Below are 27,798 nucleotides of genomic sequence, written 5' to 3' on the forward strand. Positions count from 1 at the left end.
TGTTTTATGCGTTGATTAAATATAATTCAAACCATTCTAACATTGTCGCTTCTTCCATTCAACCAACACGGAACCGAAGAGGTTAATACAGTGTGGGCTCCACTTTGTCTAATACAGTGTGGGAGCGGCTGGTGCTCTCGCTTGACTTCAATGGAGCTTCTGAACTCCACGGAGTTTTCAATGCGCATTAAGGAGAATCGATGGAAATGAAACATCAGAACCTTGTGAGTTAAGATGTGCAGACGAGGTAAGGTCTCCCTTTGTGCACTGGTGATTGCAAAGTTTAAAAAAAGAGGGATTCGTGTAAGGAGTGAACAAATCAAGTGCCAGAAAGTTTTCTAAAGTAGCTGAACGAGTGCGAGTTTCAACAGGGAGTGTGGGTTCTGAGCTAAACTCCATGCAGTGCATAGCCTGCACCCGCTGCAGCACAGGGAAGGCTCTCGGTATGTTTTAAGGGGCTTGTACTCTCACCTCCTTCGCTATTTCTATTCCAAGTTAAATTTACTGTCAACCTCCAACAAGAACGCGGTGCAATGTGATCCACAATGAATAAAACAAAACCCTGCCGCAGACAGGGTGGGTATATCAAAGAGTGAAAAGACTGGATATTTCCAAATGATAGCATAGTCCAGGGGCAACTGGTAAACATAATCACACGTTCCCCATGCCTTCATGGCAAGAATGCGAAATATTCTTGACTATATTTATAAATAAATCGATATATTTTGATCTTGTCCATTTAAGAACAATCAAAATAAACTTAATTCAGGATTTTAAAAAATATGTACAAACAAGAACTGTGCAAAATTCCTCTGACATTCTCCACGGATGGACATACAAGACGTTGTTTTTAAATGCACATTGGAATCCTTTTCAAGAAGAAACTCAGTTTAGTTCTGGCGTGTCATCAAGCAGCCATCTTTAGAGGGAGACTATTAATGTTCATTGTTACCGAGGCCCACACATTGCAACCTTATTAAGCAGTGGCATATTATGGAAAGGTGAAGATCATTTTCAAATGTCACTAACAAAGTATGCTGGCGGCCTTTATGTAAATTTGAGGTTTGCAAGCGCCCAACGTTGTGTGATTCAAGCCAGAAACACGTGTGCTTTTACTTTAGAAACATGTTCTACAGGTATTTTTTTTTAATTGCATCTTTGTTTTAAAGTACCTTTTGGATTTGTTAACAAAAGCAGTTCCATTCCAAATAGCAACTTCAGTCTCCATGGTGTATGTTTGTGTTACAAGTTATTGAAGAACATAAATCAATTTGTAGATGGAATCACATATTAATTTGTACTTTAAAATAATTGCTATTTCAGGAGAAGAGGCTGAGCACAAAGCGGGGTCATGAAATTAGACTTTTTTCAATTGACTAACCTTTGTAGTCAATAATGGTGCAATAATAGCTGCAAACCCTAAAATATGTTGAATTTTATATGAATGATCAATAATTTCATTAAAAGTTAAAGGATGTGGTCTTTTAGACATTGCTACAGGATTTTACATGATTTTCCTAATTTTGTAAATCAGCACTATATTCTTTCAAATGTCAGATAATAAACGAGTTTGGTATTCCGAAAAGTGCAAGGCATCATGGGATTTGTCAAAGGTCACTCGCTATCAAGAAAAAGTGAATGAAGCGCTGACTGTATAAACTGTGTATAAATTCTTATCTTTATTCATTTATGTGTAAAAATATATTTAATCTGCGGAACAGGGGTACAACAGCGATATAGTGAGGGAGAAAGATAGCCGGGCAGATAGAAGGGCAGATGCGAGTGGGGAAAAGGGGGGGGGAGGGGAGACTGGACCGGCTGAAAAATTCTCGGCAGCTGCACGCACACAGATTCGTGACTCATCCGCAGCCAGGATGGAACCCAGGTCCCCGGTGCCACAAGTGCTGCCGAACCGCCACTGGACCGTCCCCCCCCCCCCTCGGGTGTCCCAAACCCGCCTGGGGGGCGGCCGGAGAAGACTGACCGGACACTGGCCCAGAGCAGCGGCCCACAGTCAGCGCGGGGAAGAAGCGCCAGCGCTACACAACCTGTCCTGCTGGGCCAACCGACAGTCCTGGACCGATGGGACAGCGGTGGCCCACAGCCAGTGCGGAGAAGAAGCGCCACTCCAACCCAACACTGTTCCCCGACGGGCCGGGTACCACCAGCCGCACCCCCCGCCCCACCCACCGACCAACCCCCCTGGCCCCGGCAAAAGCCGAGCACCAGCCATCAACAGGGACACACACAAAACGCTGCAACTACTCAGCGGGACAGGCAGCATCCCCGGAGAAAAGGAATGGGTGACATTTCGGGTCAAGACCCTTCTCCAGAGATGTTGTCTGACCCGCCAAGCCACCGCAGCACACCCTATGTGCATCCCCTCCGCCAACACCGAGGGGGCCAACCGACAGCCACAGGACAAGGCGAGAGGCGCAGCCGACAATCCCCGGCCCCCCGGCAGCCGGAGCCAGTGCCCCCCCTCCGCGCTGGCTGCAAGTCTATGACCGCCACCGCTCCAGGCCTGCTCCCCACCAGTCCAGGGCTGCCGACCAACCCGGCAGAGCCAAGCAGGAGCCAGCACACCCCTCTCCACGCCGGTGTACCGCCAGCCCATGGCTGCTGGCCGACCCGGTGGGACAGGCAGAGCCGAGCTGGAGTCAGCGCCTCTGCCCCCCTCCCCCCCCCCCGTGCCGGCTGCAAGTCCGGGGCTACCACCGCCCTCCTAGCCCAGGGCCACTCCGGACACCCACGGACTGGTACAGGACAACCGGGGGGGGGGGACAGGGACGGCCCAGCAGCAAATCAACAGCGCCCACAGCGCCGGAGACCCGGGCCCGACCCCGGACGAAATGCAGGCTTGCACACAACGCAGCACCACTGCTGCCGAGAATGTTTATAGCGAGTGACCTATGGCCTGGGCATGCGCAGTCAGAATACCGAACTCGCTTATTCAATCAGTAGCAATTTTGTTTGGGTTAAAATCAGTTTCCAAAAACCCTCCTTGCTATTTTTAATATTTTGGAATTTCTAAAGGAATTATGCTTGACATGTGCAGTACAAATACTGTAAAGGTGTCTTAACCGATTATTGTGTCATGTGGCATGGCAGTTGTGCCAAATGGGATTAGTTCATAACAGATCCAGCATCTCATAACTGAGCATCGCTGAAAGTGAATCATCGGAGTCTGCAGAATTGTACTCCATCCCAATTTAGTTTAAAGATACGGCGCAGAAACAGGCCCTTCGGCCTACCGAGTCTGCGCCGACCAACAATTCCTGCACACTAACACAGTCCAACACAGACTAGGGACAATTTACAAATGTTTCAAGCCAATTAGCCTACAAACCTGTACGTCTTTCAAGTGTGGGAGGAAACCGGAGCTCCGAGAGAAAACCCACGCAGAGAACGTACAAACTTTATACAGACAGTACCAGTAGTCAGGATCGAACCCAGTTCTCTGGCACTGTAAGATAGCAACTCTACCACCACCATGTCACCATTTTGTTACCTCAGCCAGCATATCCTTAACTCTGCCATTCCATTCGAGTTATAGGGTGATCCAGGTGCAATGAGAAGTGCAGAATCTGATGTGACTGAACCCCAAGACTATATCTGATAACTGCAAAGACATCAAGCAATTGGCAACGCTATGCCATCCCACAACCATCTAATTTAAGTAAAGCTCCTATGTTCATCTAGTTGTGAATAGTCGTGGACAATTCATTGGCCACCAGAAGGAGGTGCTCCAAGAACATCCTAGTTTTCAATGAAGGTGTAGCCCAGGCAGGTGTCATCCTAAAGGATGAAGTACTTGTCCCCATGTTCATCCAAAGGTGTTGAATGGAGGATCTGACTCGGCTTCCACCCGAGATCTCCACCATCTCACAACACAAATCAATTCAAATCACTCACCACCTAATTCAATGGCTCACCACGCTGAATTGTATAAATATTAGGTGACCAGACAACAATGACTTGCACTCTAGAAATAGTGTTCCATTGTTGCTCTGCAGTACTGGAAGCAGTTCCAGTACAGTACACATTTACACCCATCCAACATATGTCCTATCCACAAATATACAGGACCCATCTAATCGGGTCAATTACCTCAAAATTGGTTTATTCTTAATCATCAACAAAATGATGAAACACGTTGACACTGCACATGCACTCGCTCACCAATAATCAGTTCACTGAAATGCAGTTTAGTCAGGAACAGCCCACCCAGACCTCATCCTATTGTCGACCAAATCACTGAACTCCAGAGGAGAGATGGGTGTGATTGCCTCGATATAAGCGTGGCATTTGACAGTGCGGCACTGAAGAGCCCATGCAAGGCTGGTCAATGGGCATCAAGGGGAAAAGACTCCCAATGATTGGAGTCATGCCTTTCACAAAAGAGGATGGCTGTGGTTGGACACCAATAGTCCCAGGCTCAGAACATCACTGCAGCCTTGGCCTAACCATGTTTGGCAACTCAATAATGCCAGCCCTTCCATCAATAACGCACAAGTGGGGATAGTATCTGTCAATAGGACAATGATCAGTTCCATTTAGAGTCATAGAGTGATACAGTGTGGAAACAGGCCCTTCAGCCCAACTTACCCACATTGGCCAACATGTCCCAGCGACGCTAGTCCCATCTGCCCGTGTTTGGTCCATATACCTCCAAACCCGTTCTATCCATGTACCTGTCAAACGGTTTCTGAAATGATGGGATGACCCCTGCCTCAATTACCTCCTCTGGCAGCTTGTTTCATACACCTACCACCCTTTGTGTGAAAAGGGCAAAATCACCCTTTCTGTGATGCCGGAGGTCTTGACATTTGCTACCTATTTTCTGCTCCAAAGATGGTACAACAATCCAAGCGTGCATGCAACAAGACTAAAGCAGCATCCAGGCATGGATGGTAAATGGCAAGTATCTTTAGTGCCATACAATGACTATCGCCAACAAGAGAGCAATATCTGACCCTTGGCATTATCACCACCCACCATTACCATTCTAGGGATTACATTTGAATAGAAACACAATTGAACCAGCCATATAATGCCATGGCAACCAAAGCAGATCGGAGGCTGGGTATCCTGTGACGGGTGACTCACCCCTTGACTTTCCAATGGCTTTTCATCATTTACAAAGCAAAAGTCAGGTGGAATTTTTTCCACTTGCCTGATATATAATTAATAATTGCAAAGAAAATCAAACCCGTTCCCAAAACAAAAACAAGTGCATTTATGGCTTGTATCACACACTTGCAAAGAGTCTCAAACTTTAAAAAATATATATATATCTTGCGAGAGGGATTGGAGCTTTAAATTTATATGATATCGACTTATCTGTGATACTGGAGGTTTTGACAAATTATCTGCAATTTTATGTACCTTGTGTTTGATTAGAAAGCTTGACATTTATGAAGCTTGACATTTATGGAGACACAAGAGACTGCAGATGCTGGAATCTTGAGAAGAAAAAAAACAAGCATTGGCAGCAAGCCAAACAGCACGAAGAAGCATCCCAACCCAAACAGTCGTCTGTCCATTTTTCTCCACAGAGGCTGCCTGGTCTGCCGAGTTCCTCCAGCAAATTTTTTTTATAAACATTATATATCCCTTTTCTCAAGAAATGAATTGAAACAGCTATGGGAATAACAATAGGAAGATTCTGCTATATTTATCTCTCTCAACAACACACACCCACACACACCCACACACACCCTGACTGTCCTTTATTGAGATACACCAAACTAGTTCCCTTTTTACATATTGTCTAGAAATATTTCAGAATACAGATTGAATTTTGACTTAGACAGAGAACTTCAATTGATGGCTGGTTTACCTTCTCTCATTTTATTGTCATTCTGAATGGATCTCCTAACTTGGACAAAACATTGTCAATCCTCCTCTGACAAAGATAAGAAGTGGGTAAAAGAGCCTCTTCCTGAGCTGTGGATTCCTCTCTACCATAGTGGACAGAACAGTAATCTATTTGTAGCCTATCACTGCAATGTTAGAATCCTTGTACATAGGGGATGAATATTGATCATTCATATGCCAACTGATTTAAACCATATATAGTTGTTATCATGATGCAGAGGGGGCGGGGCTACGAAAAGGGGAGTGATTGCATTCAGTTGCCCTGAAGAGGGTAAAAATAAATGATGATTGAAGGGTCAGGCAAGTTCACAAATTATGTCTGTCATTGCATGAATACTAAGCAATATAGCATTATTATTGTAGTTTTCATAACTTTAGGAAATCAAAAAAACTTCCAGGCCAATGTATAGTAATTTGAATGTCACCAGTTGCACCATCAATTGGTGCATATCAGTGTTGCATGGACAGTGAGAAAATAAATAAGGTCACCCATTCTTTCTCTACAGAGAAAGCCTGTCCCGCAAAGTCACTCCAGCATTTTGTGTTTATCTTCAGCTTTTGTCACTTACTATGCCCCTCCACTCCTTATGTATCTATCTACTACTTACAGTGCATTCAGAAAGTATTCAGGCCCCTTCACATTTTCTTATGTTACAGCCTTATTCTAAAATGGATTAAATTATTTTTGTTTAATCATCAATCTACACACAATACCCCATAATAAAAAAGCAAAAACAGGCATTTAGAAATGTTTATAAAGTAATTTAAAAAAAACTGAAATATCATATTTACATAAGTATTCAGACCCTTTGCTCAGTACATTGTTGAGGCACCTTTGGCAACGATTACAGTCTCAAGTTTTCCTGGGTGTGATGCTACAAGCTTGGCATACCTGTATTTGGGTAATTTCTCCCATTCTTCTCTGCAGATCCTCTCAAGCTCTGTCAGGTTGGATGGGGAGCATCAATGCACAGCTGTTTTCAGGTCCCTCCGGGTTCTAGCTGGGCCACTCAAGGACATTCACAGACTTGTCACGAAGCCACTCCTGCATTGTCTTGGCTGTGTGCTTAGGGTCATTGTCCTGATGGCAGGTGAACCTCCACCCTAGTCTAAGGTCCAGAACGCTCTGGAGCAGGTTTTCATTAAGGATCTCTATGAACTTTGCTCCGTTCATCTTTCCCGATATCCTCGAAAAACATCCCCACAGCATGATGCAGCCACCACCATGCTTCACCGTAGATATGGTATTGGCCAGGTAATGAGCGGTGCCTGGTTTCCTCCGGAAGTGACGCTCGGCATTCAGGCCAAAGAGTTCAATCTTGGTTTCATCAGACCAGTGAATCTTGTTTCTCATGCCTTTTGGCAAACTCCAAGTGGGCTGTCATGTGCCTTTTACTGAGGAGTGGCTTCCGTCTGGCCACTCTACTATAAAGTCCTGATTGGTGGAGTGCTGCAGATATAGTTGTCCTTCTGGAAGGTTCTCCCATCTCCACAGAGGAACTCTGGAGCTCTGTCAGTGTGACCACCGGGTTCTTGGTCACCTCCCTGCCCAAGGCCCTTCTCCCCCGATTGCTCAGTTTGGCTGGGCGGCCAGCACTATGAAGAGTCCTGGTGGTTCCAAAGTTCTTCCATTTCAGAATGAGGGAGGCCACTATGCTCCTCAGGACCTGCAATGCCGCAGAAATTGTTTTATACCCTTCCCCAGATCTGTGTCTTGACACAATCCTGTCTTGAATGTCTACGGACAATTCCTTCATCTTCATGGCATGGTTTTTGCTCTGACATGCACTGTCAACTGTGGGACCTTATATAGACAGGTGTGTGCCTTTCCAAATCATGTCCAATCAATTTAATTTACCACTGGTGGCTCCAATCAAGTTGTAGAAACATCTCAAGAATAATCAATGTAAACTGGATGAACCTAAGCTCAATTTTGAGTCTCATAACATTCAAGACAGGAATGCTTATGTTAATGTGATATTTCAGTTATTTCTTTTTATTTACTTTGCAAAAATTTCTAAATACCTGTTTTTGTTTCTTAATTCTTGGGTATTGCGTGTAGATTGATGATTAAAAAATAAATTTAATCCATTTAAAAATAAGGCTGTAAGGTAATAAAATGTGGAAAAAGTGAAGCGGTCAGACTACTTTCTGAATGCACTGTATGAGCCTAGGACAGGTCCTGCCCCCACCCATCTTTTCCAGCTTTCTCTTCTCTATTCCAATTAGTCTGAAGGAGGGTCCTGACCCAAAACTTTGCCTGTCCATTCCCGCCCTGGATGCCACCTGACCCGCTGAGTTCCTCCAACACTTTGTGTTTTAACCGAGATTCCAGCATCGATGGTCCCTTTGCCTCCATCCAGTTTAGATGCTGGCTGAAGGATAATCATTGACTGTGAAAAGGATAATCATTGGCTGTGAAATTCAGACTGCTAACTCATAAACAAACGTGATTCCTGGAGAATAAAATATTCCCATTTTCTTCAGCCAAGAGAATTGTTGGAAAAAAAAGGAGTGGAGAACTGCAAATGCCACCTATAACCGAAGCCAAATTATTTAATCAGTCAGCTGAAAGAGTTCTATGATTGTGCGGGGCAGTGATTATATCATTTGGATTTGCCGAACAGGAATGTGTTGCGAAGAAACAATGGTTGCAGTCTGGGCAAGTCTAGACCCCAAATGTTTAATTCCATTTCAAGAGTCTTGTAAGATTAAATCATCCTTGCATGCTGTGGCAAATTCAAACAGATATTCAGTGCTCCGCACATTCAAACACATTTTCAGTGCTGTTAAGGTGATAGAATTACATTGAAATAGTTATACTGGTGATACTTTCCTTTTGAACAAACATTAAATTACTTTAAAGGTAGACAAAAATGCTGGAGAAACTCAGCGGGTGCGGCAGTATCTATGGAGCGAAGGAAATAGGCAACGTTTTGAGCCGAAACCTTTCTTCAGATGTAGTTTCTCTCTTTGCCTATTTCCTTCGCTCCATAGATGCTGCCGCACCCGCTGAGTTTTTCCAGCATTTTTGTCTACCTTTGATTTTCCAGCATCTGCAGTTCCTTCTTGAACATTAAATTAGAAGGGTATTCATTATTATTAATTGTTAAATTAAATTGTTTAAAATAAAATATAAATGAAGATTCCACAATCAAAAGAAATGTCTTGATAATTTAAGTTGTGGATTGAATATTGGTCAGGATATGAGAAGGATTATGAATTGCTCTTTGAAAAGGGCAGGCAGAATTTCAGTTCAATGTCATGTCTGAAAGACTATATCTCTTATGTAAGTCACCCCTTTTGTTCCGTTCTGATAAATCTGATAGATTATGTACTATAGGAATTTGTACTTTGCGTGATTGAGTGACAACAAAAAACACGTGCATTTATTTAGAGCCTCTGGTATTGGAGGGCAGCCCAAAATTATTATCGGGAGAATAAACAAGCAAACAAAAAAATCAGCTCCAGAAAGCACTGGAAGTAGGAGGGGTGACCCAAACATTGGTCCAAGGTTTAGTTTTAAGGGAAGCATGGAGAAGAGAGGAAGGGGGAAGAGTCTGAGTGCTATAGGGAGTGAATTCCAGAGATGAGGGCTTCATCGGCTGTTGGTTCATTCATATAATACAGTGACATTAAGGAAGGAGAATGCATAGGAAGCCAGAATTGACAGAGTGCAGAGTTCTTAGAGAGTTGTAACTTCTTGCAGGAAGTTAGAGATAAAGGTTAGGAGAGCAATGGCACATTTGAGGCTGGTGGTAAGATAAGCGTGGGTGACAAGTTTGCAGCCACTGATCACATTGTTAAGTTCACAGATCACAAGCTAAAGTTCATGATGACTAACAGGATGAGACCATGAGCTCTGCTCTTGTCAGATATGATGCCAAACATCAACAGGTTCCTGTTCTGGAGTAATTTAATTTTGCTTTGTGATTTCTGTTTACATTTCTAATATTGAAATTTCTAATGTATTTCTCATCATGTTCATAATGATTCAGAGTTTGTGCCACAAAGATGAATAACATTAATTCATATAGTGTAGGAATGAACTGCAACTTCTGGTTTAAACTGAAGATAGACATAAAAAGTTGGAGTAACTCAACGGGTCAGGCATTTGACTTCAAATAGAAAGTACTTCATTTTTATGGTGGTATGTTCTTTATATAGAATGTACTGAATATAATTTATTTCCTTCATTCATTCATTCATTCATTCATAATTTCATAGAAAAAAAATCAAAGGGTTTTATAAAATTTTGTGAAAAAATAAGTAAGTTCTGATAGTCCAGTTTTACATCTTAATTTCTGAACCACGGATATGCACTCTGCATTTATTCAGTTGGCAGGTTTGATCATTTTTTTAAAATGGGGAAGATATCATTAGGTTATATTTTCCTCAGATTTACCATAACAGAAGATTATTTCTCACTCCATTACATTCAGTTGTTGTATTGCGATGGGGAGTTTGATCCGTTCATCGTAGAGAGAGACTGGGCTCTTGCTCTCGTTAAATGCTGTTGGTTTTCTAACATGCAGCAAACCAGATGTGCTTCAGTGAGAATCACACACATTTTTAAAATAACTTGCAAGTAAGTGACTTTCTGTCCATGCACAAGTGCTCACAAATGGCCTGGTCCCTTCTCCAAGGAGAATGTGTTGCAAACACTAGATTGGGAGAAACACAAAGCAACCAATCTCATGGTTGACTGGCGATAATGGACTCTGCAGAGTCAGAATGGAAGTCAATTCTGCAGGAATGAGAGGCAACCGTTAATAATTAGACATTAACATTTCAGGCAATGAAGAATTCATCAGGGATTTTAAATGCTTTTCAGAATGTCAGAATGAACAAAAATTTACAGATCTACTGATTATTCAGCAAGCACTCTCTCACTATTGAGACTTAAATTGCAAATCCATCATATGGGGATAGGTCATCCAAATGCAAGAATAATTCACTAAAACTCAACTGATAAAAATAAACACACAAGAGAATGTATACCACCATAAACATTTGAAAAGTCAACACCAATTCAACATTCAAGTCTTTCTGCATGCAATAAGGCATTGTTCTTGGTAAATATATGAATAGATATTAAATCAAGCAGCACTGTTCAAACCTTGGTTTTATGGGTTATTTGGAATTTAGGGGTAGGGCAATGTGCAACTTAATAAGTTTCATATTTCACCTGCTGTTCATGTACCGGAAATATATTGTGCAGGAAGGAACTGCAGATGCTGGTTTAAAGCATAGATAGACACAAAAAGCTGGAGTAACTCAGACAGGTCTGAAGAAAGGTCTCGATCCAAAACGTCACTCATTCCTTCTCTCTAGAGATGCTGCCTGTCCCGCTGATTTACTCCAGCTTTTTGTGTCTATCTTCACCAGAAATATATTAGTTGATTGATCACAGCAAATAATAATCACTCTACAAAGCAGACTCATATATTGAATAAAATATCAAAGTTTATTGGATAAAAATGTGCCACAAAATAAAAATTTGAATTTACTGTGCATACTTAACATCTATCATGGGTGGAAATTGTTGGAGTTATTTTAGGGAGATCTACAATCTAATATTTGATGCAGTATTTTTTATTAAGGCATGGTGTAAGTATCCATGGGGTTTTAAACTGGGGGAAAAAGAAATGATCCAATTGTTCCAGAGGAATACTGTTTCTTCTGTTGATCAGATTCTCTATTTTACTGTATTCACATAAGATTTCTTCTGACATACTAATATTTTAAAAAAAAATTTGTTTTGACTATACTTGTAATTTATTTGTTTGGAACCCTGGTACTGCATGGCATGCCCATTAAATTTGAGTTTACTGTGTTTTTTAAAACTTATTAACAGGGGTGATAATGATGCTACTATAAAAAAATAAATCTGGTGAATATACCACACGGAAGCACAATGTAGAAACAAGGAACTGTAGATCTGCTTTACAATAAGAGACACAAAGTGTTGGGGCAACTCAGCGGGCCAAGCAGCATCTCTGAAGAACATGGATAGGTGGCGTTCAGCACGGTGGCGCAGAAGTGGAGTTGCTGCCTTACAGCGCCAGAGACCCTGGTTCGATCCCGACTGCGGGTGCTGTCTGTACAGAGTTTGTATGTTCTCCCTGTGACCATGTGGGTTTTCTCTGAGATAGAAACATAGAAAATAGGTGCAGGAGTAGGCCATTCGGCCCTTTGAGCCTGCACCGCCATTCAATATGATCATGGCTGATCATCCAACTCAGTATCCCGTACCTGCCTTCTCTCCATACCCCCTGATCCCTTTAGCCACAAGGGCCACATCTAACTCCCTCTTAAATATAGCCAATGAACTCGCCTCAACTACCTTCTGTGGCAGAGAATTCCACAGATTCACCTCTCTCTGTGTGAAAAATGTTTTTCTTATCTCGGTCCTAAAAGGCTTCCCACTTATCCTTAAACTGAGACCCCTTGTTCTGGACTTCCCCAACATCGGGAACAATCTTCCTGCATCTAGCTTGTCCAACCTCTTAAGAATTTTGTAAGTTTCCATAAGATCCCCCCTCAATCTCCTAAATTCTAGCGAGTGGGATTCTAGCGAGATCTTCCGTTTCGTCCAACACTCCAAAGACGTACAGGTTTGTAGGTTAGTTGACTTGGTATAAATGTTTTAAAATTGTCCCTAGTGTGTGTAGTATAGTTAATGTGCTGGGAATCGCTGGTCGGTGCGGACTCGGTATCTCTGTATCTGTCTAAACTAAACTAAGCCCCGATCAATTACCATGTTTTCCAGAATGCTGCCTGACCTGCCACTCCAGCACTTTGTATCGTGTTTTGTAAAGTAGCACCTGCAGTTCTATGTTTACACACACCAGACTTTGGCCCGCCCCACTTCTCTTCCAACTAGTAATTCCCCTTCCCCCACCACAATGAATCTGAAGAAGGGTCCTGACCTGAAACATCACCCAGAAATTCTCTCCAGAAATTCTGCCTGAGCCACTGAGTTACTCCAGCATGTTGTGTCTTACTTTATTTGGGAGCTTACTCCACCCCCCCCAACTTCACTCTCATTCTGTTCAAGGCAAGATGCCAGTGACCGGGTACCTTGTACAATAAAATTGAAGAACTATATTGTTGGTATGTTAATTGGATGCTGTGGCTTATGGTTTTTGATTGCATTGGTTTAACAAGCAAGTAGGTCATGCTGATAACCTTTTGCATTCTGTTTCTTTGTGAAGGAGAGTTAATGTTTAAAACCTTTCAGTGTATGTCAAACTCAAATGTCAATAGTTTGCTTTGATACTAACATTAGTCTTTTTTTCCCCCTGCACACAAATGCACTGAAAGCCACTTAGTAGAAATCTATCTGTAGCAGACAAACAGCATAATAAATCTTGATGTCCCAGGAGGGAAAATAAATATACATAGCATATTGTTTGAATCTTAATGCCACTGTGAAAGGCTGTGATACTTTTGGGGCATAATTACGAGCTCAGATGTGAATGGCATCTTCATATCTGTGCTTAATCAATAAACAACTTGGCGAAGCAAAGTAATTGGGTCTGCTGTTAACTCTCAGACAATAGGTTAAATGGTTTCTATTTACTTTGAAACCAATTTGCATGGCAACTATAATTTGTGTATGTGAGAATATGATATGTAGGCTTTCCAGTGGATGTTAAAACAATCTGATTGAGAATCACCAGGCGTATCATACAAATGGATAATACAAGTATAATAAATACTTGTCACAGTGGTGGTCACGGTGGCGCAGGGGTAGAGTTGCTGCCTTACAACGAATGCAGCGTCAGAGACCCGGTTCGATCCCGACCACGGGTGCTGTCTGTACGGACATTTGTACCTTCTCCCCGTGATCTTCCAAGATCTCCGAGATCTTCGGTTACCTCCCACACTCCAAAAACATACAGGTTTGAAGGTTAATTGGCTTGGTAAATGAAAAATTGTCCCTAGTGGGTGGAGGATAGTGTTAATGAGTGGGGATCGCTGGTCAGCGTGGACCCGGTGGGCCGAAGGGCCTGTTTCCGCGCTGTATCTCTAAACTAAACCAAGTAAGTAAATTAGTTGGAATCTAGATTGTAACTCCTAACTACAGTCCAAAGAAGGCTCCTGACCCAAAACGTCACCTATCCACGTGATCATTGAGTCCCCATGCATTTAGGAAAAATAGATCGAGGTTGATGAGCACTATTGATAAAGCTAGTGATACATATACACCACAAAAACAAAACTGTTTAAAAAGATGTAATAAGTACAGTGACAAATGGAGGCATCACGGTGGTGCAGCGGTAGAATCACTGCCATACAATGCCAGAGACTCGGGTTCGATCCTGACTACGGGTGCTGTCTGTACGGAGTTTGTACGTTCGCCCCGTGACCTGCGTGAGTTTTCTCCGAGAGCTCCAATTTCCTCCCATGCTCCAAAGATGTACTTGTTTGTAGGTTAATTGGCTTGGTAAAATTGGATAAAATCATCCCTAGTGTGTGTAGGATAGTGATAGTGTGCAGAGGGTCTGTTTCCGTGCTGTATCTCTAAACCAAACAGTAATGGTGCCATTTCCTGATCCTCACATCCATCTGAAAAGAAAATATCGCAAGGGATTTGCCAGTGGGACCATAATACTGCAAGCCAAATAGTGATGGAAAACTACCTGGTAATTCCTCTTAGGGACCAGTGAGAAGGTGATACAAATTTCAAGTATATTTTCATCCCATGGAAATGGAAAGGATAAATGACTTACTTGGTCTATTGAATTAAAAACTAAGAATGTTGGAAATACCCAAATGGTAACGCACAGCTGTGAGAGAGAAACAGGATTAACATTTCACGTTGATAACCTTTCATCAACAAGCATATATTTATTTAGAATAAAACACTAGGTTCTTAGATAAAACATTGCATTATTAAGTAGAATATAAACAAATATCATATGCAACATAATCAGCATATAGAATATAAACAAATATCATATACATGTTTAACCTATGATGAGTAAATTTATGTGTTTGGTGTTAATTTAGGGAGAATACCATCTAATATTTGGTCATCCTTTCATTTTATCGCATCATACTATTGTCCGTGGTGTTTTAAACTTGAGACAATAACGAGATGTCATTGACTCCATCTACACTTCACGCTGCCTTGGAAAAGCATCATCATCATCATCATCATCGTTAAAAACATCAACGGGCACGGTGCCTTACAATGCTCTGTACGACAGTGATCGCAACTTCTACTGAAGTGTGGATGGCCGTTGGCTCGCTAAGAGCTCATCTGCCCTTTGACAGGTCTTGTTTTTGGTCCTGCTGGGGGTCCACTGCCCCCTCTTCACCTGGCAAACCAGGTGGGGGAGATGGTTTAGTCGCCGACTATCCGACCATGAGGCAGGTAGCAGGGATTACATGGTACCCGTGGCGGGGGGAACTCCCCCCGACCTGAGCAACCAACATAATCAAAGACTTGTCCCACCTCAGTCATTCCTTCTTCTCCCTGCTCCCATCAGGTAGAAGGCACAGAAGCTTGAAAGTACGCACTGTCAGACTCAGGAAAGTACTTATTCCCCTCTGTTATCGGACTTTCAAACAGTCCTTTCATAGGGGGTGCTGTTATGATTAACCTCTACTCCATTAAGAACATTGGACTTTGTCTAAGGAACTGATGCGCTACAGTGCTGAGGACTATATTCTGTACTCTGTATCTTCCTCCTTGCCCTACCTATTTTGCTTCTGTTTGAACTGATTGTATCTACAGTATGTATGGCATATCTGATCAATTTGGATAGCATGCAAAACAAAGCATTTGACTGGACCTCAGTGAATGTGACGATAATAAACCTAACCTAGATGTTGGTTATCCCGCCTGCAACTCACATTATAGTGACTATTACATGATAGAATGTACGATGGGTAACAAGATAACTGAGATGACTAATGCGTTTACTAAGATTATTTCCCAACCAAAAACTTCAGTAAAGTTAATGAGACTATGTAAAGAGATCTTAATGTATCCACTTTCATGGTCATTGATAGACAGAGCATGGAAACAGGCCAAGTCCAATCATCCATCAAGCACTAATTTTTGCATTGGCCGTACCCTAAATCATTTTTCTCTCTCCACATTTCAATCAACTCCCCCCACCTCATGCACCCACCCCACATATTCTACCAGGCATTTACACATTAGGGGCAATTTAGAATGGCTATTTAAGTCATTAATCTGCATGTTCGAGGGTATAGGAGAAAACAGGAGCACCCTGAGAAAGTCCATGTGATCACAGGGAGAGCATACAAACTCCACACAGATAGCGCCGAGGGTCAGGGTGGCAGCGTAGCGCAGCTGTAGAGTTGGTGAGCGTTACGGCGCCAGACACCTGGGTTCAATCCTGTCCTCAGGTGCTGTCTATACGAAGTTTGTACATTCTCCCCGTGACCGCATGGGTTTTCTCCGGGTGCTCCGGTTTCCTCCCACACTCCAAAGATGTACAGGTTTGTAGGTTAATTGGCTTTGGTAAAATTGGGAAATTGTCCCTAGTGTGCAGGATAGTTCTAGAATACTAAAGTCAGGATTGAACTTGGTCACTGCAACTGTGAGGCAGCAACTCCACTGTCTGTACTAAAGTGTCATCCGTGGTGTGGCTGGATCAAGGGGTATTATGAAACTTTAACATTTCCTACCTAAAGCTGCCAAGTCAGTGTACTGGCTGTAATTTTAATGAACCAGATATTTCCATCCACCTTCTTTAATTGCTTTTCTGACAGAATACTGTGGATTCAAACATTACCATATTCCCTCCAAAGGCCGACACTGCCAGGGAAATCAGATGTGTCTAAAATGACAAACGGCTCACAGGCCGAGAAATAGAAATGAAGGGTGACTCATCGCCAACCTGAAAGAAAACCAATTGCATTAAACACCACAGTTAGGAAACAGATGCCGGTCTTCAAGAGAGTCCAGTGAGTGGAGGAGCCGGCGTGCTTTGTAACTTTGTCACGGGTGTAGGTGGCCGCGATTTGTATACATTGGGTACGTAGCAAAGAATTTCACTGTGCCTAGTCACATGTGACAATAAAATATTCCATCCATTCCAGTGTGCGCCACCTCCCCAGTGCCTGCTGTGCTCATTCGATTGTAAAATTGGACAGAAAAGCAGTGTTCAATAGAGAATGTTTGGAAATTTGAATATTTTTTAAAATATTCACGGGTTGAGCAAAAGAACTGGTCACTTAATTGCAATGATGGTTATTCTCTGAGCGTCGCCATCAGGTTTCAATATTGAAAGGATACAGAAAGCTGAAAGGATTTTAAGCCACAGACAAAAGAGACATCAGTGCAGTAGCTTGAGAGAATATTTGATGGTTATCAAATACAAATATTAGATCTGTTAAGGGAAAAGCAGTTCTTGCTTGTGGAGAGAGAAAGCTCTATCAGAAGCAGTGGTGTGGAAGAGGCCACCATTACTGCACCTTCTGCTTTTCTCTGATCCTATTCCCTTTCGCTGATCCATGTTAAAATGACCTTGCCCTCACCGTCCAACCTCCACGTTTAATGGATGATCCTCCCCCATTGCTGCCAACAACAGTACCCTCCCCTCCCTTCACATCGTTCCGCAGCGATATGATTACAAAGCGAGAACTAAGAATTGGATGCACAATAGGAATCTGAAGATATGGGATTTATTTATTTGAGGAGCTGACATGTCAAATGTGCTGCATTTTTGAGATTGAAAAGAATAGACCTATATATTCCCTGGAGCTGAGGAAAAATGAAAGTCGATGAATTGAAATATTTAAAATCCTTAGTGGATTTTTGAGGATACAATCTGAGGGGCTGTTTTTGCTGGTTGTTCATTGTAGCTTGGGAATGTATCACCCCGATCACCTCTTGGGCTCAGTGGCGGACTGGCCAGGGTGTCAGCTTGTCTGATGGCAAGTGTGCCCCTGATGAAGTGATAGCAAGTGGGCCCCTGTTAAATGATAGCATTGCAGTTGTGGGTTGGCCCCTTTGTCTCCTGGCAACCAATATTTTTAGACCCAGTCCGCTACTGCTTGGGCTCCCATGGACTTGGTTTCTGATTGTGTTTTGCACCAATGGCTTTTCTGCATAGACTTATTTTCACTGCCTTGGTGAATTTCTGTGTAATTTATGTTTTCATGTGTTATCTGAGTCTATAGGTCTCTGAAGCTGATGCATCAAGATTTTCATTGCACCTGTACCTCAGCATACTTATGAGTATGACAATAAACTTGACTTGATTTGAATTGATTCGACTAGAACCCGGGTGATTGTCTGAATCAGACTGAGTTGAGGAGAGAGTTGTGAATGTTCATAGTTTTCCACTTTGGGTGTTGTGTTTTAGTGCGGCATTACGTGTCTTTCTGGACAAATTAAATATAATGAGATGAATAGTCATTTTCATCGGGAGTTATCCTGTAATCTGGACTGGATAACATTAAATAAAAATCTCCTTCCCAAGAAAGATTTACATATTGTAGAGAAAAGGAATTGCAGATGCTGGTTTGCACAAAAGGACACCTGGTGCTGGAGTAACTCAGCAGGTCAGGCAGCATCTCTGGAGAACATGGATAGGTGATGTTTCAGGTCAGGGCCCTTCCTCAGACTTTACATAGTCTTACTAGTAGTGCATTCTAGACTAGAATCACAGATGCAGCGATGTCACCTTGGTATTTGAAGGATTTAAATTCACCATGATTTACAGGGTTGCGGGATTAAAAACTCATCTCTGTAACAGGAACCATAAAACTATTGATCAAAACAATTATCTGGTCAATCAGTTCCCTTTGGTGAGGATTTCTATCACTCTTACCTGGCCTGTACGTGATGCCTGACCTATTAGTGAGATTGTCTCTTTATTCCATGAACCAGTAGAGATGGGAATTTTTACTTGGTATCATTGCCAATGATGTCCACCTTCTGTGAATGAATGAATTAAAACTGAACTCATCCTGAGGAAGATCATAAGAGGTCACACAGGGAAACATTTTGCTTACATTCCACTTGCCAGTCGAACAAACTGATTGAGCCAAGCATCAGGATTCTTCTCCAAACCTGACTTCTTCTTTAGACTAATCTCCAACCTTCTTCACTTGACCCTGGTGTGAAATGGAAGTGTTTTGTCAGTGTTGTGTGGTAAACAATCACCTGCAGAAGTGGACAAGAAAGTCCAGTTGGCGTTTCCCCGTGATTGGATCAAGTTGCTTTTCAAAAGAGAGAAATCAGCAGGTCAATATTTCAATATTTCAAGAAATATTGAATAATCAATATTTATTTTTCATCATATTTCAGATAATCCACCGGATAGAAAGCAGCTGATGAAAATAGGAATTGCTTTAATTATAACTGGCCACTTGAACTTCGTACTTGGAGCGATTGTCCATGGAACAGTCCTACGACACCTCACTTTGCCCGGAAATGGTGTTGTTGCCGAGTATTCTGTGACCACCATTTTTGCTGCAATCTCGGGAATACTGGTATAGTTAACCTATTTATAACATAATTTTACTTTTGAACTCTTTAGAATGATGATTATAGAGTTATGGAATCGTACACCTTAGAAAAAGAGCGTGGCCAGGTATGTTTACAGTGCAGGCTTCCTTCCTGAAACGTGTCCAGTTTGACCTCTCAATGCAAGAATACAAGTAGGAGTAGGACTATGATTGTTTGAGCTTCTTGGTGAGGTTTGTGAGGTTACATCTCTCAGCTGAACCTCAGAATCTCAAGTGCTATTTAATGATGATGATTTAAGGAAGATTGTTGTTATGTTGCTTAAACCATAAACTGCAGCAGGTTTCGTAAAATTAATAGTGACAGTTCAAAACTGTTCAAGATAGTTTGCTTTTTTTTTTAACTGAAAGTTGAACATCTATTTAATGCATGGCTGTAGCAAGTAATGATACTTAATTAATTATGTTCATATGGAAATTTATTTAATATTTGTGCCATAGCTGGAAGCATTGGTAGATGGATAGAACTAGCTCCATTTGGCATGAAAACAAATTACTGGCACACAAATTTGCACATAGCTGTCTAGACATAATCAAGTAGAAAATTATTGGGGAGTGCTTTGATCGAAGCCAAGATCTGCAATTAAAACATTAAGGCTGATTAGACTTCTGACTTAATTGACCCTTCACAGAAGGAAACAAGGCTTCTTAATACAAACCATTCCTCTTGGTTCCCGAGTTGCTGATTTAAGAAAAAAATCCTTATTATGTGCGTATTCCTGTTTTTTAGGCATGCAGGGTTTGGGAGGGAGATGTCAGAAATGCATGGGTAAGGAAGTCAGAATTTAGCCCCCTCATCCTCAGAGTTGAATGTGTCAGGGTGTTGGGGGACTCGTGTTGGATAACAGGGAAAAGCTGCTCTTCCTGTCCCCACAATTTCCAGGAAGCAATCCTCGCGTCCCGTCAGCTGCCACTTTTCCCTACTCTGGGAATCTTGGTCAGCCAGGATTAAAATCAGAAGCTCGGTTTAATTAGAATGACAACTTTATTTTATTACTGAACTGCTGCCTTGAACCAGATCGCAACTTCACCCTCAAAGCCACGCATTAAAAGTGGAAGTTTGTGGCTTGAAGTTGGATCTGGGATTTGCAAAACTTGTTATTTCCCCCCCATACATCCTTTTTTAAAGTTAAAGTTATAGTATAAATTCTGAGAGACACAACTAATCACAGGAAGAATCTCCATACATGTTTTTTTTTAAATTTCACCCTGAACCCATGAACACAGACTAAAACCTCCAGGATGTCATCCAATGTGCCAATCCATATTGTCATGTGTTATCTGATCGTATGCTCAATTATTGATCCGATTGCAAATGGTTCTTCACAGTAATTTATTGACTTCTTTTAATTCTGCCTTGTCAAGTTTCTATAGCACTGGAGAAAGCTGTGATTTCACTTGTAAATCTCTGTTTCAGACAATTTGTACTGGAATTGCAGTGATTGTGTTATCCGGGAACATGCCTCGAACATTCCTGGTGAGAAGAACGATTTCATTATGCCCTGTCTCTTTTCATGCTGCTATTATCTATCCTATCCAACATTTGGTGTCTTTACTACATAGGAATTGCTCTAAGGGGGGTTTGGGCCTTTTGGAAAATAAGCACGCCAAATGGTGGATGAGAATAAGATTTTAAGGTCATTTCCTATTTTGGGAATGTTACTGATGGAGAATTGCATAAAATAAGGGCGCACTGACCAAAGATTGTCACTATTAGTAAATTGGAACGAACGGGACATACAATATGAGACACAACAGACTAGCATCAGAAGTGCTAACCACACAAGTTAGGATTTAAGGCTGAATGCCATCTGATCACTCCCTATCTCATTACACTTCTTCTACAGGTGTATTTTGAGTCATAGAGTCAGACAGTGCGGAAACAGACCTTCAGCCCAATTTGGCCACACCAACCAACATATGCCAGCTACACTAGTCCCACCTGCCTGTGTTTGGCCCAAAGTCCTCTCAATCTGTCCTATCCATATATCTGTCCAAATGTTTCTTAAACATTGCAATACTACCTGCCTCAATTACTTCCTTAAGCAGCTCGTTTCATATACCCACTACCCTTTGTGTGAAATGATGACCATTCAGGTTCTCATTAAAACTTTTCCCCCTCAACTTAAACTTATGTCCTCTGGTTCTGGATTCCTCTACTCTGGGCAAGAGACTCTGTCTCTGCCCAACCTATTCCTCGCATGATTTTGCACAACCCTCTAAAATCCTGCGCTCCAAGGAATAAAGTCCTAGCCTGTTTGACCTCTCTCTATATCTCAGGCCCTCGAGCCCTGGCAACATCCTCATGATTCTTCTCTGCACCCTTTCCAGCTAGAAAACTTTTCTGCACCCTTTCCATCTTGAGTTGCATTCGACTGTATTCAAAGAAAAGGATTGCTCAGGATTATTGTTTTCATCTGTGACGACAATATTTTTTTTTCTGTTCAATTATGCAGCAGTACGTTGTATTTACAAGTAGTATGTTCAACTCACTCATTACCATCGCCTGTGTACTGGCACTGGGAGCCTCTGTGGTGGTGACCATTGCAAATGGAGGACGGACGTTGCTGGCAGTCTGTCATCTCAGCTCCTTTAAGGATGTTATACAAGTAACAAACGAATGTCCGTTTGACCCAACCAGAATTTTTGTAAGTTTACACTTGCTACGACTACTTACTCTGTATTTCCTCATCAGTGTGCACTTAAGGGCCTGTCCCACGTGGGCGTCATTTGCACGTTATTTACGCGACATAATCTATGCGTCACGACTCGCGCATGGTGCGCATTACGCGTGCATGGTGCTTGGTGACTTAGGCAGTGACGCGCGGTCGTGTGCGGCGCGCCAGGATTTTGGGATGTACAAAATCTTTGCGCGCCATCTGACGCCCAAGTGGGACGGGCCCTGTAAGCTTCATTATGAGTTAAATCCATTTACAGCTTAACCCAGTAATTTAACACACATTCACTCGAAGTACAAGAACGAAGAATTAACCAGGTTTAATAAAACTGCACAGGAGTTGTTTGGTTCGTGTTGACTTCACGAATCTCTGGTGGGCTGTTTGAAATCTCAAATCAAATGAACAGATAATTTGAAGGAGCTACATTCAAAGTAAGAACAGATTGTATATCCTAAACAATTAAACTAATGTGCGAACACTCTGGTCTGTGGAAACAATCATATTGTTTCTGCATTAATATTTTCTCCGCATTATGTAGCAGTATTACATTGTATCACATGGATAATTTATTGGTTTAATTCAGTGGCACTCACAATTATGAGCCTCTGGGGCCACATTCATAATCACCATTAACCAAAGGAACAGCATTACTCTTTGCCCAGCTGAGCATCAACCAAACAATCATTGTAAATACATAACAACGGATACAGTCGAATCCTTTAACATATTCACCAGATAAATTTTCACTGCAATAAAAAAATACATTTGGCTAACTTATTTTTGGCATGCATTTTAACTACATGCCTCGGAGTTTAATTTAGAGTGAGTTCTGTACAATTGGAATGTGTCTGAGATGTCAATTCAAAAGGACATTTTGTGTTGGAGAGTCAGTCAAAAATTTCCCCTGTTGCTTTTAATGTTTTGTTTTTTTTAAATAGCACAGTCCATAAGACCATAAGGCATAGAAGCAGAACTAGGCCATTTGACCCATGGAGTCTGCTCTGCCATTTGATCATAGCTGATGTCTTTTTTCCCTCTCAGCCTCATTCTCCTGCTTTCTCCCCATAAGCTTTGACACCTGTAACAATCAAGCCTAACCAGTCGATTTGTTTGCATGTTAAGCAGCCGCCTTTTCTTCTACTAACAGGCACAACGAAGGCATTGTATTCTCTTCCGCCTCTAATACATTTGCATTCATGTTTGTATTTTAGTCTTCTCATTACTTTTGCCATGTTTAGTTTTGTGATGTTTTCACATGGGATATAATTGTCAACAAGAGGAGTGCACCGTCTAATTAGTTTTTAATTGGCATGGTTAGCAGAGTACAATTGGAATTGTAGTCTAATCACCATAGATTAAGTCTGGTATAATAAAATGTCATTATCTAATACAGAAATCAGACATCTTGAGTCACATCTGACTTGAGAGCTATGGCCTGAACACCATTTCAGTAAATCTGTAATTAATTCACATCACAGGGGTTTATGACAATTGCCTGAGAAATAAAGTCCAACCACCCTCTCCCCATCCTTTAAAAATGTTAAACACAAAAAAGCTGGAGTAAATCAGCTTGTCAGGCAGCATCTCTTGAGAAAAGAAATAGGTGATGTTTCGGGTCGAGAGGGAAATTAGAGAAATGGAAGGTACATAGTACAAATGAATGAATGATATGCAAAAAATACGATGATCAAGGAAGGGACGAGCCCACAATGGTCCATTGTTGGCTGTGGGGAATGTAATAATGAGTGATACAAACAGTGGAACTTGGCAGGACGTTAGTGAAACTAGTATGATGACTAGGGTGGGGAAGGGATGGAGAGAGAGGGAATGCAAAGGTTACTTGAAGTTAGAGAAATCAATATTCATACCTTTGTTTGTTTGTTGGTTTGCAACTAAAATTGGAAAATATCTCGTATAATGTGTAGGATAGGTGAAGATTGGTGAAGACAAGTCATAATCTCCTGCCATATAGCCCATTGTTTCTAACCCTTGAGAAGAACAGAATGTGGATGAGATACTATCCTTGGAATCATAACAATATTAGTCACCAGCAGCAATCTCAGTCACCACCTTTGGGCTAAAAAAGGGGCATAATGTCTTAGACACACAGCTACACACCAACTAGAAACCCAGCAGCAAATGAAAACAGCTCATTAATATTTTAGTAATTCAATTCCAAATTGTTGTACAGCTGCTCGAATGCTGCTATGATCCATATTCCAAGTCTGAGAAACAGTGTGTTGAAACCATTGCTATCGACAAATCTCTATTATAGCTATTCTCACAAGGCTTCTGTTGTGTTTGTCTCACCAAGGATGGTTAATGTATAATTAAATGTTGTTATTAGCACAGACTGTTTTGTCAATTGCGATGATGTTTATCTGACTGTCAAATTGTCCTTTCTGCTGCAGTTTTACTTGAATCTCTTGGTGGTTCCCGGTTCAAGCACTTGATAACACAGCCTTTGCAGTTTGCACAGTCCAGCTTTGCTCTTTCTTATTTCATGTCGCTGAAGTTCCCTCGTGTAATGCAAACTTTTTGTGCTGCACTTGTGAACTGCACTGCCATTCTGTAATGCATTAGAGTGAACTGCACTGTAGTTTTGGGTTGCACTACAGTGAATTTTATCTGGAGCTTGCCTTTTTCAAACTGCGACGTGATCCCGTTTTCTTGCCAAGCTGAGTTAACACCCAGGAGGAAGAGAGGGTTGTTCACGGGCCCCATACCTGGGCTCTTGCTTTTCAAGTTACATGTAAATGTTTCTGGATTTAATGTAGAACCTCAATTGAGCATTTTGCCAATGACAAAAAAAAATGGCTAAGTAATTAACGGTTAGGAAGAAAGATCGAAGCCAAAGGAAAACATCAACAGAATGGTTAGGTGGACAGAAAACGACAAATAGAGTTCAGTCTGGACATACTGGGGCAACGTATTTGGGACTGGTGGACGCGGTATGGGAATACTCGTTGCACTAGGATGTGTAAAAGGACAGAGTGATCTTGAAGAAGGCATGTCCACAAATCTCTGAGCCTGACACGTAGAAGAAAGTGCTTAAGAATTCATACAAGGAACTTGTCTTTACTTTGTTTCCACACACAAGAAGACAAGGAGGAGGACATGTTACAAATATGCAGTATTAATAGGGCACAGATGGAGTGAGGTGTATAATTCTGATCCCCACACAGGATGCGATGGCACGAGAGTGCAAAGATGTACAAGTATCGAACAGAAGAATATTATTATGAGGGACTGACAAGGTGATGGGTGTTTTCTTTGAAGCAAAGGTGACTGAAGGGGTAAGGTACATAGAGTTATGCCCCTGTCCCACTTAGGAAACTGAACGGAAACCTCTGGAGACTTTGCGCCCCACCCAAGGTTTCCGTGCGGTTCCTGGAGGTTGCAGGTGGTTGCCGGAGGTTGCAGGTAGTGGAAGCTGGTAGGGAGACTGACAAAAACCTCCGGGAACCTTAATTCACACAACTGCAACCTGTGAACATCTTATTGTCCAACTGCAATATGACTATGGTGTTATCGTGGGTAATCCATCTAATATTTTGTCTCATAGGATACCACACTTGCAATGTGGGTTCCATGTCTGTTACTGACGGGTCTGGAGTCTTTCCTATCTATTAAAAGTTTTTTTATCTCAATGAACTTATTGGGAGCCAAGCAGCAACGTGAACAGGTAGGAGAGCAAATCAACTTTCACTATGTGGGAATGAGTCTCATTTGATTTGATAAACACATTCATGCTATTAAATTCATTTTTTCATTTGTAGCAAAGCAAATATCTCACAACTCTTATGCAATTTTTATGCATTATTAGTTTGGACTTGCATTCCTGAAGAGAACTTTGCTTACATTTAAGGACCAATTAAATTCTTATTAGAATAATTCATCACGGAAACAGGCCCTTCAGCCCAATGTGTCCATGCGACCAAAAGCCTAAGCTGGTCCCATTTGCCTGCATTTGGCCCTCAAAACCTTTCCTATCCATGCACCTGGCCAAGTGTCTTTTAAATGTTGTTATTGTATCTGCCTCAACTACCTCCTCTGGTAGCTCATTCAACATACCCACCATTTAAATCACTGCCCTTTGGAAGAGAGTTGATAGACAGCTTTTTGGTGTTAAGTTAACTCTTCATAATTGATGAGACAGCACAAACATTTACCTTGAGCTGGGTTTACTAACTGTGCATCTATTTGTTTTAAAATATACAACCCATCTTACTTGCAGCACCATGGTAACTGTGAACCAAAACTCTCTAAAGTAAATTTTACAAAAGGATTCAGACAATAGCTTTATTGTTTTATTTTATATAGAAACCTCCTGGCTTGGTTTCACCTATGACTGGGTAGGCTCTGTCCTGCCCCTACTCTCTTCTAGCTTTCTTTCCTGTCTCCCTCCCCCACCACCACCCCCACAGTCAGTGCGGCAGAATCACAAGTGCCGTGACAGAGATGTTCAAACAAAGCTAGTTGATGCAGTTACACCAGGTGTGTACCCAAAAAAGGTGTGTCACCGGTCATAAAGATATTGAACTTTCACCTAAGATATGCACACGCAGGCAGCTTGAAATTTAGAGCAAATAAAATCTTAAATACCACTTAATCACACTGGTGTGTATAAATTCGACATGGATAAATATTAAAGTAAAAGCTTTTAAAAGCAAGAAAGGAAATCTCATCTTTGGTTCCGAGCACTGTAAAGCATGCCAAAGGGCCAACTACTGATTAGACACATTTCCTTCAGTTCCTTCAGTAGAACCAAATGTGTAGCAAGCGTGTGCAGGCAATGATGGGTATTTTCTCATGTATTTAATGTTGACCTTGTCAGGTGCATATCCTCCCTTTTCCATTATTAAGCTGGTGATGATTTCACTATGGTAAAGGGTGGGTCGATCCATCACCAGTTCTACATTTGCCTTGAACATGACACCCTTACATGATGTTTCTGAACCACTGCTTCTTGTTCTGCCTCCTTGGTCTCCGACAGGTCATACGAAAACCTCTGGAGCAAATTCAGGAAGTTGACGAAGACAGTGAACTCTTGGCAACCACTACGGTGAAGTTCTGGGTGTGACCACCATCTGCCTTGAGTCACTAGTAGTCAGCTGTGGAATGGAAAAAGTGCGCATTCCCTGAATAAAACGCAATTCCAGGAAAGCAAAGATTTTCGGGCACTGATAACTCCTGCAATGAAGACTGGATTTTGTTTTGTACTATAAAGAATCACAAAGCCATTCCAGTGGAACACTGTCAGATATTTTTGGATATATTATCAAGAGATGCTGCCTGATCTGCTGAGTTACTGCAACACTCTGTGTCCTGTTTTGTAAACCAGCATCTGCAGTTCCTTGTTTCTACCACACTAAATGCAAAGTTCATGTGTACAGAATGCCAAGCCAATCACTGTTTTGTGTGATGACCAGCTAAAAGGCTTGGTAACCAATCTCAAGGGTAAATAATCTGCTGGTGACTTCACATCCATGCAGCATAATGTTGTAACTAAATGGTCACATTTAATTTATCATATAGGATTTTAAATTGTTTGTTTTATAACTTTCAATTGTGTTCAGCAATTTCATGGTAAAATACTGACCATTCCAGGCTTTACTAATAAATTTATGGATGTAAAGTTCCTTTAAACCAATTGCTCTCAAATGGGAAAACTTACTCTTTTTGAAAATAGAGAGTATTAAGTAAAGGTTTTCCATCTTCA

The 27,798-nt window shown here is 41.7% G+C and overlaps 1 protein-coding gene across 2 annotated transcripts; it reads left to right on the plus strand.

Moving 5' to 3' along the window:
• Nucleotides 1-115: 115 nt before the first annotated feature.
• On the plus strand, nucleotides 116-27,798 carry LOC116988462 (keratinocyte-associated protein 3-like). Of its 2 annotated transcripts, XM_033045179.1 has the most exons (6): nucleotides 116-247; nucleotides 19,181-19,365; nucleotides 20,816-20,875; nucleotides 21,855-22,046; nucleotides 25,642-25,761; nucleotides 27,073-27,798. In XM_033045179.1, the coding sequence occupies exons 1-6, from the start codon at nucleotides 235-237 to the stop codon at nucleotides 27,157-27,159; spliced, it is 657 nt and encodes a 218-aa protein (XP_032901070.1). In that variant the 5' UTR covers nucleotides 116-234; the 3' UTR covers nucleotides 27,160-27,798. The 2 variants fall into 2 exon arrangements, with proteins under 2 accessions (XP_032901070.1, XP_032901071.1); XM_033045180.1 differs by lacking the exon at nucleotides 21,855-22,046.

This window comes from Amblyraja radiata, chromosome 27 (genome assembly GCF_010909765.2).
Source record: "Amblyraja radiata isolate CabotCenter1 chromosome 27, sAmbRad1.1.pri, whole genome shotgun sequence".
Lineage (NCBI taxonomy): Eukaryota > Metazoa > Chordata > Chondrichthyes > Rajiformes > Rajidae > Amblyraja > Amblyraja radiata.